The 13,046-nt window shown below is 52.8% G+C and overlaps 1 protein-coding gene across 2 annotated transcripts; it reads right to left on the minus strand.

Moving 5' to 3' along the window:
* Window positions 1-237: 237 nt before the first annotated feature.
* Window positions 238-13,040, minus strand: dcaf1 (ddb1 and cul4 associated factor 1). 2 transcript variants are annotated; one of them, XM_040193782.2, is made up of 25 exons: window positions 12,811-13,040; window positions 11,962-12,083; window positions 11,796-11,872; window positions 11,637-11,710; window positions 11,437-11,550; window positions 10,728-10,865; window positions 10,001-10,597; window positions 9,378-9,479; window positions 9,141-9,299; window positions 8,314-8,493; window positions 8,007-8,216; window positions 7,405-7,574; window positions 7,186-7,310; window positions 6,786-7,021; window positions 5,131-6,203; window positions 4,820-5,018; window positions 4,592-4,674; window positions 4,077-4,161; window positions 3,744-3,977; window positions 3,064-3,157; window positions 2,629-2,733; window positions 2,395-2,468; window positions 2,196-2,291; window positions 1,892-2,111; window positions 238-1,419 (listed from the first exon to the last, which is right to left on the minus strand). In XM_040193782.2, the coding sequence occupies exons 2-25, from the start codon at window positions 12,072-12,074 to the stop codon at window positions 1,364-1,366; spliced, it is 4,614 nt and encodes a 1,537-aa protein (XP_040049716.2). In that variant the 5' UTR covers window positions 12,075-12,083; window positions 12,811-13,040; the 3' UTR covers window positions 238-1,363. The 2 variants fall into 2 exon arrangements, with proteins under 2 accessions (XP_040049716.2, XP_040049717.2); XM_040193783.2 differs by having other exon boundaries at window positions 12,896-13,028.
* Window positions 13,041-13,046: the final 6 nt, after the last annotated feature.

Consider the following 13,046-nt stretch of genomic DNA (forward strand, 5'->3'; position numbering starts at 1 on the left):
GCAGAGTCTAGTTTTAGTCCTGGTTGAGTTTAGTCTTTTTATCTGGAGTCCTGTTGATGCATAACTTAAAAAATAAAAAAATACTGCAAAAACATAAATACATACTTTCATCACCATGGCGTTACTCCTCCGGTGATCAATAGTGACTTAAAACATGTATCGGTCATTTTAAAACCCACAAATTATTGATCGTGTGTCTGCGCTCATCACTCACACATCATCAGAGGGACACAAAGCTCGTTTTCCGTCCTTTATTTTTAGTAAAAATACTTTAGATACATACAAGCTGTACATAAACCATCCGGAGAAACTCGCCATCGAGGTTCTTCTCATGGAAAAAAGGAAACCGATGCAAGGCAACAAGAAAAACAAACATGAGAAAAATCCAGACGTTCTCAAAAAAGTGTGCAAGTGAAAAGGCATTTTGTTGTTTTTTCACAATGTGTCGAAAGATCGCCGACACCTTTGACCTCCGACGTCTCGCTTGCGAGCGCTTTTCCAGGCTCAGCGAGATCAATCTCATCGCCAAGAGTCAAGTCCTCGCTGCGCCTTCGAAGCCCCCGTGGTCCTCGGGAGGATCCGAGCCGAAAGGCGGCGTCGGTTCAGTCGGCTCAACGCGGCCCTCGGAGGAACATCGCCGGTGGCCGCCGGCGAGCGGACGCGTCGACTGTAACAAAACACTGAGTGCAAACTGTTGGCGCTTTCTTCAGCAACACGAGAGCACCGAGCCGATTTCATTCGGATCGGATCAGAAGGCAGCGTTCCCGCATGGCACTGCAGTGTGTGTGTGTGTGTTTTTGTGTCTATGGCGTTTTGGTCATTGTTTCTTTTTATTTATTTTTTTTCTCGTCAAAGTAAAACCTGAAGGCGTCTTCGACGGCGTCGGCGAACGTGTTTGTGCATTTAATTAGCTGCTCGATTCAAAGGCTGCATCTATTCTAGGCGGTCTGGCAACGAGAGGGCGCCGCATCCTTCACCGCACAAACGACCTGCGTCGTGAGACCCCCACCCCCCCCCAACAAACAAACACTAATCTGTTGGCAAACAGAGGGGGGGGCGAGGTGAGCGGGTCGATACCAAATGAAGAGGTTCGCTCAAAAAAGCAGAAATGTGATAAAATACAAAACTTCCCTCCGCTGCACAACATCCTCGTCCTCAAAGACGTTTCCTGGTTTTTCCTGTTTTCGTTTGTACAAAACTACGTGGTTTTAAATCACCTTTTTTGGCCCCACAAGTATCGTCCCTTTGCTCTGAGTGCAGACGCCCCCCACCACCCTTCCCGCTCCTGCAGCTCAAACCTCCGCGAGGCGGCGGAGGGTCTCGGCGGGGTCGTCCAGTTCCTCGTTCGCAGGCGCCCGCCCCCTCACTCGTTCAGGGACAAGATGATGTCATCCTCCAGGTCAGAGTTGTCGGAGCTGTCTGTTTGGGCGACAGACGGACACAGATTTAGAAATGTGGGAGTTCTCAACACAGCAGCTTTCACATTCCGCTGGGAAGGAGGACGTTTCCTAGCATGAAAACACGGAAACCGGTTTAGTTGCATCACTTTACCGCCGTAAAAGAAACACAAGGACATCTTGCTTTTGTCTTGAGTGGAAAAAAAAAAATCAACGTTCATTGTTGGGACAGGTGACTCTGCAGTAATCAAAAGGTGTTAATTTACATATTAAGCTCAAATTGGTAGTGATAGATTTTTTTTTGCATTCTCTGTAGTGACCAGCAGGGGGCAGCATCCGGTCACACAACAGCAATCCCCCAGAAAAAGTAGTTTTCAACTCTTCAAGTCAAGCAAAAGATGATAAAGCCGCAGACACCGAGCAAAAAGAGACTCAGGCGGAAGTGAGACTACATATCCCAGAATGCAGTGGTCATAAAGAGAAGAACAACTCACCGTTGTCGCCGTCCTGATCGCCGTCGTCGTTGTCGGAGTCGTCCTCGTCTTCGAGGAGCCGGGACACCTCTTCGTCGGAGGGAGACAGCTCGTCGTTCCCGTCTTCGTCGTCGTCCTCGCCGCCGTTCTCCAGCTCGGCGATGAGGGGATCCGTGTCGTCAACGTCGTCGTCGTCCGAGTCGTCGTCGTCGTCGTCGTCTTCGTCCTGTTCGTCGTCCTCCTGCCGACGGAGAAAAACAGTTAAGTTGGAAACTGACAGCGGCGTCGGCGCCACACCCGAGTCGAAAAAGGACAAAGTTGGAACCTGATCCTCCTCGTCCTCCTCCTCTTCCTCGGCGAGTCTCTGGCGGCCGACCTCGTACAGCCGGCACACGGTGTCGGTGTTCACAGAGTCTTGGTTCTGTGGGACACGCCGGAGGAAAAAGACATTTCGTTCTTTCATAAGTAAAAAAAAAAAAAAGGCAACATTTAAGAGATTCCTAGAAACACAACATGATGAGAACCTCAATCACAGCGAGGTAGCAGTCTTTGGTATCAGTGCAGAGGTCAAATATGTTCCTCTTGACGTCAATAGTGGCTGGAAGAGACCAATGAACACGTATGAGTGGGACATTCTCACACCGTGCAATGAATACATAAATATTATAGCAATCAATCACGATGACAAACAGGCATTTTATTGTCAGAGTGAAAACACTTTGCTCATCTCACTCAACGTTTTTATTTGACTGTCTCACCGATGGGCTTGTAGTCCGTGGCATTGAAGGTCCTGAAGGACGAACCGAAGGGACTCTTGATCTGCATCTCCATCATGTCGTCCTCGTCGTCGGCCTGCAGCATCGCTGCCGAAGGCGACGAGAGAGAGACGGATGGAATAAAATAAAAAAATAAAAACACGCAACGGTTTGGCCGTTTTGGAGCGAGGTGGCGTGAACCAGCTGCTTCTCTCTGCTGCGAGTCCAACGCCGAGGCTTCTGACTCACACACACACACACCTCTACAGGCACCTCACACCTCTACAAATACACACATTCTCACTTTTGCCTCACAAACCCCCCCCCTGGTCCCTCAAACCGTTCACACACACTCGTGCCGACCGCGCAGCGACTCGCAGGGCCGATATGCCAAGCGCTGTGAATCACCCACAATGCATCGGCTTGCGTGTTCATTACCTCCGTAGATGACGGTGCCGTTGTTGTTGAAGACTATTCGGCACTGGTCCAGAGCGGGCACGGTGTGCAGCAGGTGGAAGGTCCTCAGGTCCCACTGAGGCTCCGGCTAAGGACCACGACGCCGTTTTTCATTCCTGGCGACTAAATGGGCGGCAATTAAAACCATCCACCGGGTTATGAAACCGATCTTCAGTGCAATAAATATTTAATGTCTGGCAGTGAAATTAAAGCTTGTCCCATCATTGCAGCGATAAGCCTGGAATTCAACTTATCGCTGCAATTTGATTTCTTGCAGTAAAATATTTGATCAAATGTAGATTTTTGAGACGTTCGGTTTCCAAGGAACAAATTCTTTGTGTAATTCCAAGAGAAACCCCCCCAAAAAACAGTCAGAGGTCGAGAGGCAGGCTTCCAAAACGCTTGCGTACCTTTTCTTAGTACGTACTTCAGCTGGCCTTGAAAAGTACACGTAATGTCTAATTATTCAATTGGTACAGACTACATCGTCATCACAATGTGCATTGAACTTTGACCCTAATGCTCATATATTTGTTGTGCAGAGGATTGTGGCTCAGAGAAGCCGTGCTGTTTTAGTGTCGTGCATTTGACATCTGTACTACTACTCCTACTAAATGGTACAGGCTTAGTTGGCCGACTGTCTTCTCATCAATCAAGGATACGATCTCCGTGTTGACGATGACCTCCAGGCCGTTGGGGTGGAACACGCCGCTGATGTTCATGTTGAACTTGTCAAACTTGTGGATGGCCTGAGCCGTGCGCACGTCCCACAGCACGCCGTCGTTCAGCACCAGGTCGTCTGTGGGGTTGAACGTGGCACAGTTCCTCTTGTAGTTGTTGGCCAGGTCCGGGTTGTTCAAGGTCAGGGTCACCTGACCCGTTTGGATGTCATAGATCTGATGAAGAGGGGAGCCAAACGTGAGCGTTAAATCAACAAAAGGGCCAGTTTTCTCGATTTATTTTTTTCGCGGGGAATAAAACGCCGCCACACGTACCCGCGCTACGTGCTCCTTCGTCCCGATGACGCGGTCCTGCGAGAGCTTGCTGAACTCCACGTAATGGTCGCCCAGAAATGAATGCCTGAAGAGCAGCATTTCAACATTTGGTCAGTCAGCGCGAGAGTAGAAGCCGAGGAAAGCTACGGTTAAAACTGTACGGATGAACGAGTGGTCGTTCCCCGAACTGGAGCCTGCGGCCCTCCGGCTACGAGCGTGCATAATTAAACAGCTTGTCATCTCTTTGGCGAAGTGCGCCACAAAACATGCAGACGGGGGTCACAGACGTGTCTTAAAAAGGGACAGTTTGGGTGTTTTAAAGTGGGGCTGCAGGAGGGCCGCGTCGCCTGAATGCAACTGCAGCACGTTCACTTTGGAACCGAAGCCACCGGATTCCTTCCAAAGTATCAATCATTGCACATTTCTATATTCTATAAGTATGTCGCACATACGGTCCCGCCTCAATGCCCTGAAGAGTGTTTCCATATGCAAGACTTTGTAAAAGCATCACTCACTTCATGATGAAGACGGATTTCATGCCCCACAGAGCGGACAGCGGGTAGCTCCAAGAGGCCGACGTTAAGAGCAGGGAGCCATCCTGAAAACACAACACGTCACGGTTAAACACCCTCCTCTCCCCCCTTCATGCTTATGAATACACGCATAGTGTGAGATATGATGTGGTTTCATCACACGATCTCACAGAACAGCAGCAAGCCAAAAAGGGACTGAACCGTACGAACCCGCGACGGCTCCAGGTGAGTGATGGCTGAGCTGTGGCAGCTGTAGCTGGCCTCCTCCTGCCCCGTGAACACGTTGTAGAGTTTCAGCTGCCCCGTGCACGTGCCCAGCATCAGGAAGCGCTCGCGCGCCGAGAAGGCGCAACACATGAAGCCGCTCTCGTCCTCCTCCGCCTCCCTGAACACGGAGATCGGACGGAACCTGGGAAAGTCGAGGGGGAGGAGGAGGAGAAACGTGGAGGAACACGGTTGCGGAGGAACGGTGGCAACTATGACCCCCCCCCCCCCCCCCCAGCGTCTCGCAAGCGACCTACCTGCTGAAGATGAGATGCCGGTCGAAGCAGCCTCCGTCCACGCCGCCGTATTTGGGGTATATGACCCGCCGCGTGTGGCGGGACGTAAAGTTGACGGGCGCCTGGCGTCGCTGCTTGGGCTCGGGGCACTGGTGGGGGGTGAAGAGGGAGAACGGCGGGCACGTCGCCACGGGGTTTTTACAGCGCGCGTGCTGCTCCCGCAGGTACTCCGTGATGATGCTGTCCAGCGCCGGCGGGGACGGCAGGTGCCGGTCGAACTGCTTCTTCATGGCCGGACTCTGGCTGAAGGCGCCGTGGTCGGACTTCTGCCTCAGCACGCGGGGTTTCTTGCAGCTCGCCGCGACGCAACCGGCCGGCCGCTCGCGGGAGAAGACGATCCGCCCGATGAGCGGGGAGCCGTTGACGCAGGGCGGGACGGGCGGCGCGGGGAAGGCGGCGGCGGCGGCGGAGGAGGCGGACACGGCGGGCTGCGAGGTGGAGGGGCGCGGGTTGCTGGAGCCCGGGCTGGACGAGTGGGACACGAGTCTGGCCCCGACGCCGTTAGCCAGCCGCGGGGTGCGGGGTAGCGTGGCGGCGGGGGAGGGGGGCGGCGGGGGCGCGACCGGCGGGAAAGCGGCCGCCACGTGCGTGGACAGGGACAGGCACGCCATCGGGAGCTCCGCCTCCTTGGTGAGGGCGGTGGCCGTGTCGTGGAGGCCTTTGGCCACCAGGTGGTTCCTGATGAGCAGCAGCAGCTCCTTCTCGGGGAAGGAGATCCTGGACTTGGCGACCACGCTGGCCCTCTGCAGCCACGCCAGAGACACGTCGGCGCCGATGAGCAGCGGCTTCCCGGAGATCCGCTCGATCAGCTCGGCCGCCGACTTGCAGAACTTGACGTGCTCGCTGCGTTTGTCCTGCAGCACGGGCTCCTTCATGAGCTGCTGGATGTGTCCGCTGCTGAACAGAGGCAGCTTGCTGATGATCTGTCTGACGGAGGTGGAGCGGGACAGACCCACCAGGGCCTTGCAGGCCAGCGCTCTGATCTGATCCGCATCGGTAATGGGCATCTTCACCGTCAGCAGGGACAGCAGCACCTGCAGGGACAGACACGGGCAGGGGAAAAATAACAGGGAGGCGGACAAATCTTCTGATGCTTCAGCGCTTTAGTTTCTTTTTTATCGGAGGAAAGGAGGAGGAGACTTTCGTTTCCCTGGAAACGGGAGAACAGAAATCACATTCCTTAATGATGAACCAGCAAAAACAAAATATTCAAAGAAATGCTCTTTTGTCGCCGGTGTTATCTTTGGATCTTGGAGTTGAAATGTAGTAAAAGCCTTTTTGCATGATTGTCTGATATTTCATAATGCATTGAAATCAAATACAAGCTGAAGAAAACCTGTGAAAAAGCATCTTATGGTTTCTTTCCTTGTCTAAACTGCAGGTCTGAGTGACATTGACCCCGAAATGTCCTGCAGTGTGTCTAACTGAAATGTATGGCTGTATTGACGTAGACTTGATTGACCATTTTTGAAGCTTTGATTTATTGTGTCAGCCGTCATCTTGACTTTTAGCAACCAAAAGTGACGTTTAACCTTCATGGCTCCCGGTTCACCCAGAATGAACCGACCCGAGAACCCCAGGAAACACAGTGACTCAGAACCCCTCCCCCCCCATACCTTGATGCCGTTGTTGGACTGCACCACGTTCCACATCTTGGTGAGCACGCTCTCGCTGGCCTTGGTCTGCTGGGGGAGGCGGCGGCGGGGGGTCCCCGCGATGAACTTGCCGATGCTGGACATGCGTTTGTCCGGAGCGCAGACGCAGTTGATGGCGACCTGCAGGGCGGACTTCTGAATGTCGGCGTCGTTCACGAACACCTCCCCTTCCGCCACGGCCAGGACGATGCTCATCCCTGGTGGGGGGGGGGGTTATGAAATGAACAAAAATACACAGTGGCTGCTTGTTATTACATTTCGTGGCGGATGGATATGATATGATATGATGACACTGGACGTGTGTGCGACTACCGGCGGCGCACGTTGTTGTCGTGTTGTGCGAAGCATCACAGCGACCTACCGACAGTGGAGACGGTGGCTCCTCCCTCGTCGAGCACGGCGACGGCCTCCGACAACAGCAGCTGCGTTCTCGGGACGACCGTGAGGATGCTCAGGATGTCGAGAGCGTAACGCACCGTGTCGCTCCTGCAGGCCCCGAGAGACACCGTCCCCGAGTCATTACACCGCCACATCATTACTTTGGGTAAGGAAGGAATGAGAGCAACGTCCTGGTCCACACCTGCCATAGTAGGTGCTCCAGTCACAGGCGATGGAAATGAGCTGCAGGAGGAGCTGGACACACGACAGCTTGTGGAAGACCTCCGCTGGTTCCCAGTACAGTCGGAGCGGGCCGTACTCGATCAGAAACTCCATCATTTCCACCACCTGCTCGCGGCTGTAGCTGACCGCCTGGAGAACGAGCACACGGTGACTTTTTTAACACCCACATCTGAGACCGATGATTTTGTTGCAGTTTGATGAGAGGGAGACTTTTTATTATTTTTTATGGTTACAGGTTATAGAGTTCTTTGCAACGTGCCACGTGCAGCTGAATACCAGCAAGATTTAAGAAGGTTGGTGATGTTTGTAGTAGTAGTATCGGCACCGACCCTGTGGGATGCCCATGTTGACGACAACACGTTGTTTACCATTTAGAAGAAATAATCCAATCCATGACAGGTTTTATTTTCTGAGAATACTATTACGTGGGGCTTTGTTTTCTAAAAAGTAGCAATTTATGCTCTCAGTGGAAATCGCTTGCATTTTGCGACCAAGACTAATTCAAAAAACCCATTGGCTATTTATTTCCGTCTATTAAAATATGAATAATCTTGGTCTCACCTTGTAGTATGGTTGCGAGTGAATGGGGGCGCCCCCCTCTGTGCGTTGGAGGGACTGCTTCACCTGCTCCACCTTGATGGCCAGGTGGGCCTCGAAGTACCTGCGCAGGGCCATGCAGGTGTGCTTGGCGGTCTGCCTGCTGGAGAAAATCTCGTCGTCGCTCAGCAGCGCTCCCTGGTCCTCGGGGTTCAGGATCTCCAGGGTGCTGATCTGGAAACGGTCGGCGCACGTCACACGCTAGCAAGGCGCACGCCGGCGGCGGCGGCGGCAGTCGGGTCATTTTCTATCGCATGCGTAGGCGTCCTACCAGGTTGACGAGGCGCCGCAGGCCGTCCTGCCCGTCGAAGAGCTCCAGCACGGCGCGGAAGGAGAAGGAGATGGAGAAGAACATGGTGGCGTGGCAGCAGCCGGACGCGTGCGAGCACTCCAGCAGCCACAGCGTGTAGCCGACCACGTCCGACAGGATGGAGTGCGGCAGCATGCACACCTGGAGAGGAGAGGACACGCCGGTGAACACAACTCGCAGCGGTGGTTTGGCAATAATCGCAATACGTTGAGATCATTTTGTGAATGAATATATTGTTTATAATCATATCTGTTGTTTTATTTAGATTACTTATATTGCACTTTGCTTCTTTTTTTTCCTGCGACACGTTTTAATAAAAAACGTACAGTTGATGCATTGACTCGAAATAAAAACAGACAGTAAATAAAACCAGAACAAACTGCTCTGCCTGTTCGTTAGCGCTGCATGTAAAATGTAAGATGAATCGCTATAGAGCCACAGATATAAGACCTACACTTCATCATCTGTTGAATCTAAATCCTTTACATAATTAAACACTGGGCTCCATTTATTATAAGAATATAAGTGCTTATGCTTTTACACGCAGGTTATCTCCTCCTAGTGGAAGGCTTGATAATCCGTTGGTAGCGCTCCGTCTGTAAACCGCCATTTCTTGAGGACTACAAACGTACTTCTGGTTTTGGAATAAATGTTTCTCTCAATAGAAGCCCATAAAAAAAAGCTTAAGATCCGGTTTCATTTGTTTTAAAGTGACCACGTGATTTAATTCCACCGGTGTCGTCTGCAGATGTCGGGGTGTATTTGCGGGTTGTGCGTCCGTTCCGTACCCGTTCCATGGCGTCCTGGTTGTAGGCGAGGTAGTACAGGCACAGAGACACTCCGGTCGCAGCCATGGACGGCCGGGGGATTTCCAGCAACTTCTGCACCCCCCCGTGGGCCACGAACTCCGCCGCAAACTTCTTGTGCAGCAGCAGAGACGCCAGGTACTGCGAGGGGGGGGGGGAGCGAGGTCAGAGGAGCTCCACCTTTCTGGAGGGTCAAACGGGGACGGAGCGGCGTTTTACCTTCAGGGCCTCGAAGGTGAGCTGCACGTCGTTGGTCTGCTTCAGGTCCACGTAGTGCATGAGCAGCTCCCGAGCCCCCATCTGCATGAACACCGCCAGCAGCTGCAGGGAGGAGGAGGAGGAGGAGGAGGAGACACCGTGTGAAAGGCTGCTCGCTGTGCACAAGGTGACAACTCACGGCCAGTCGGTCGTAGTGTCACAACACATTCATCCATCTACGGGTAGTTAAAACTGTTAGGGTGCATTTTCTGGAGCGATACTCAAGGTCTTTTTTGGGGAGAATTTAAGATGGTTTTTATAAGCATTTCTTTTTAGTTGCACCAGAGTTATAAACGGCATCGACCAAAAAGCTGCTGCAACAAAGCATGAGGCCTTTCTAACCCCAAGTGATTATTTCAAAGTTATTTGATTAATACATTTTGTACATCTGACTTGAACAATTTGTCACAACCTGCTGAGCTACGCGTCAAATTAATCTCCTCGTTGCCTGCTGATGTTTACATCTTTTGATTTCCATTTGATGAGGGAAGACTGACACCTACTGGTGAGTCGGCGACAGGACATGAAATGAGTTAGTTATTAAAGTTATTTTAAGTTAGCTCGACTGATGGCGGGTGACACACCTCCTGATATTCTCCCAGAGGGGTGAGGTACTGCAGGATGAGCCTCTGCTCGATCTCGGGCGTCAGCGGTAACAGGTGGTAGTTGTTGCCGATCACCCAGGGGCTCATCTCGGACCAGCTGCTGTTGGAAAGCTCGCTGAAGTTCCTGTCCGGGTCCGGCAGAGAGAAGCTCAGCTTCTGTTTCAAGGTCCTGCCGCTCTCCCTCTCCGCCTTCCTCTTCAGGTACCCGGCGGCGTCCGACGCGCCCTGGTGGAGCGGCGCGCCCGGCGCCGACATGGGCTTCATCATGGTCTTGGGGGCCGAGGGGCCGCGGCCGCCGGTCTTCAGGGGCGAGTTGAGTCGGAACGAGAGCTCGTTCTCGGAATCGATGGTCGAGAAGGAAATGCCGGCGTCCCCCTCGGGCCCCGTCGCCTCCCTCTCGCCGCCGTTTCTCCCCGGCGCGAAGGGCTTCTCCTCGAAGCCGCCGTCGACGGTCTCCTCGTCCAAAGGCAGCAACGGCTCGCTCATGGTCTTCCGGGGGTTCGGCCGCTTGATGTCCCGCCTGTTCTCCGCGTCCTGATCCTGAAGCTCGCGCATCCGATGCAGCATCAAAGGCACCTGTCGGAGAGGCGAGAAAAAAAACAAAAAACAGCAGATTACGGCGAGCCAACTGCTCTGATGCATTGTGGGTATGACGCAGCTCCCCTGCGGTGTACTTTCACATCGTCGGTTTCTTCGGACCACTGACCAGAACGGAGTTCTCCTCCCTGTAGTTGGCGGCGATGTCCTGGTTCTCCATGGCGCCGGCCAACAAGCCTGTGGCGTAGATTCTGAGGGGCTGCTCGGCCTCCTGCGCCCACTTGAACAGCTGTTCCACGATGCCCTCCTGAGCAGCACCCAGAAACACGAAGGCACGCTGCGTTTTATACGGTTCCCATCACAACGGATTTAAGTGTAGCTCTAATTAATAAAATCGCACCGCCTCAGTATATTCTTGAGAGTTTCGAGTTCGAGTAGTGTAAGCGATGCAGTACATCTAACTGTGCACACGAGGAGCTGTTCCAAAATTTGGAACATGGAAGTAGCGAAACAAATGGGAGGGAGGGATATTACATGTCTTAAATATAGCTTCCAAATACCCCTCCAGTGGATAATTGACCGATGCTAGAAATGCCACATCTAAGCCACAGTGAATGCACCGTCTAGTCTGGATGGAGGGGAGAGGTGATTGTCGTGAACAGGAGTCATGGTGGATAAATCGGTGAGGCCAAATTGTGTGCAAAAACTGTGTCAGAATTTGTCGTAATCACAATCCATGTCTTTGCATCACCACTTTATTTTAATTTGACCTTTGGCCCAATTCAATTTCCCGTCAAAGAAACCAGCGCGAAAAAACTACAAGACAGTTCCAGCTCAAATAAACGCTGTAATGTAATATTTAACCTTTAATCTCTAACCTTTTCCTGAAAGACCACGGCCGTCTCCAACCCGGGCATGATGTTCTGAAGCAGGCGACAAGCTGCTGCATTGAGGGTGAATTCTCTGCTGGTCATCACGTAGCTGTTCACCAACTAGAGGGAAGAAAGATACAGAATCACCTTCTGACTCAGAGCCGAAACGCGCTCATCGTGCACGGAAACACTCTCCGTCTCAGTACCGTGTTCATGAAGTCATCGTTCTTGAACAGGATCTTGAGCAGGTGTCCTAACACGCACTCGGGATCAGCTCTCCCTGGTGGCCGAGAGGGAAACATCACAAACACGACAAGCCGACAGATCTCCACGCCACCAGCGGGGTTTTGGTTTCATACTCATACCGGGGTGCCGGTCATCGAAGGGGTCGGGGTCCGCTTTGTGGTACTCCTCGGTCTCCTTCTCAACCAGCTCGGAGATCCTGGAAGGTTTCAGCACATTGACCACCTTTAAGTCACAGACACCCCCCTCTCCCCCCCCCATCCCCCCTTAGGAGGCACAGCCACTCACTTGGTGAGGATGCCGACCAGCTCCTGCGTGCTGCCGTGTTGCTCCGTGTCCCACTGCTCCAGGAGCGCGGTCAGCTCTGCCTTGGAGTCCACGCTGGCAGATGCCGACGCCATGGCGCGAGCCTGTCCCGGTGGCACGAGCGTTAATGGGGGGGGGGGGGGGGTGGTTTCGTTTAATCGACGGCACGCGCATCCAGTGCGTTAGAACAAAGTACGCAACTGTTGTTCTATTTACAGTGATAAAAAGTCCACATAAACGCCACTGAGACACAAATAGCGGAGCAGCGCGGTCGCTTTAGGTCGATATCCGCCGCGGATGATGATGATAATGAGGATAATAAAATAGCAATGAGTGGAAGTGGAATGCGCAGGTGTCCTCACATGGCTGCAGCTGTCAAACGTTACTTTTTAAGTTAGCATACGAGGCTTGAGTAGTTCCGCGTCATTTCTGCTCTTATTGGGAACAATCATCTCGGGCTCCAAAGCCGGCGTGTGCCTTCCCCCCCCCCCCCCCCCGCGGTCAGTTATGGCCGTCGCTCGCGGCGCCGGGCAGCGGCAAACTGCCTCTGCCTGTTGCGATGTTTGGCTAGCCGGGCTGTGGCTAACGAGGAAGCTAACATACACTGCCCGTTTGTGACACTCTCAAAGGGGTCCCCTTTAACAGCGAGCGGTAGTCTTCAATAAGCATGAGCTGTGCGGACACGTACGGCGCATTACGTCACAACAATACCACACTTGAATGAACAGAAGCTGCCTGTGCGTGTAGCCATCTAGCACAAGCGCTGCTAGCCGAGAGCAGCTAGCAGCATCACAGGTGAACCTGGCTACTTAGCTAGCATGCTAACTTTACCTCGTCGTTACGCGCAGTTCTTCTCCGGTTCTAATCCGCCGACACCGGTCCAGACCGGATTGTTCAGAGTCGACTGTCTACGTACCGATCGCCAGTTCACAGCCAACGCTTAATTCGCTTTATTGTAGCTTTGTGTCCACAGTTTATTTTCATTATGGAGAGCACGTTCCTGACGTCAGTTCACGTGCGACGGTCCACTTTTAATGACGAACCAATCCAAGAGAAAAACATTACGA

The sequence above is a fragment of the Gasterosteus aculeatus genome, chromosome 2 (assembly GCF_964276395.1).
Source record: "Gasterosteus aculeatus chromosome 2, fGasAcu3.hap1.1, whole genome shotgun sequence".
Taxonomy (NCBI): domain Eukaryota; kingdom Metazoa; phylum Chordata; class Actinopteri; order Perciformes; family Gasterosteidae; genus Gasterosteus; species Gasterosteus aculeatus.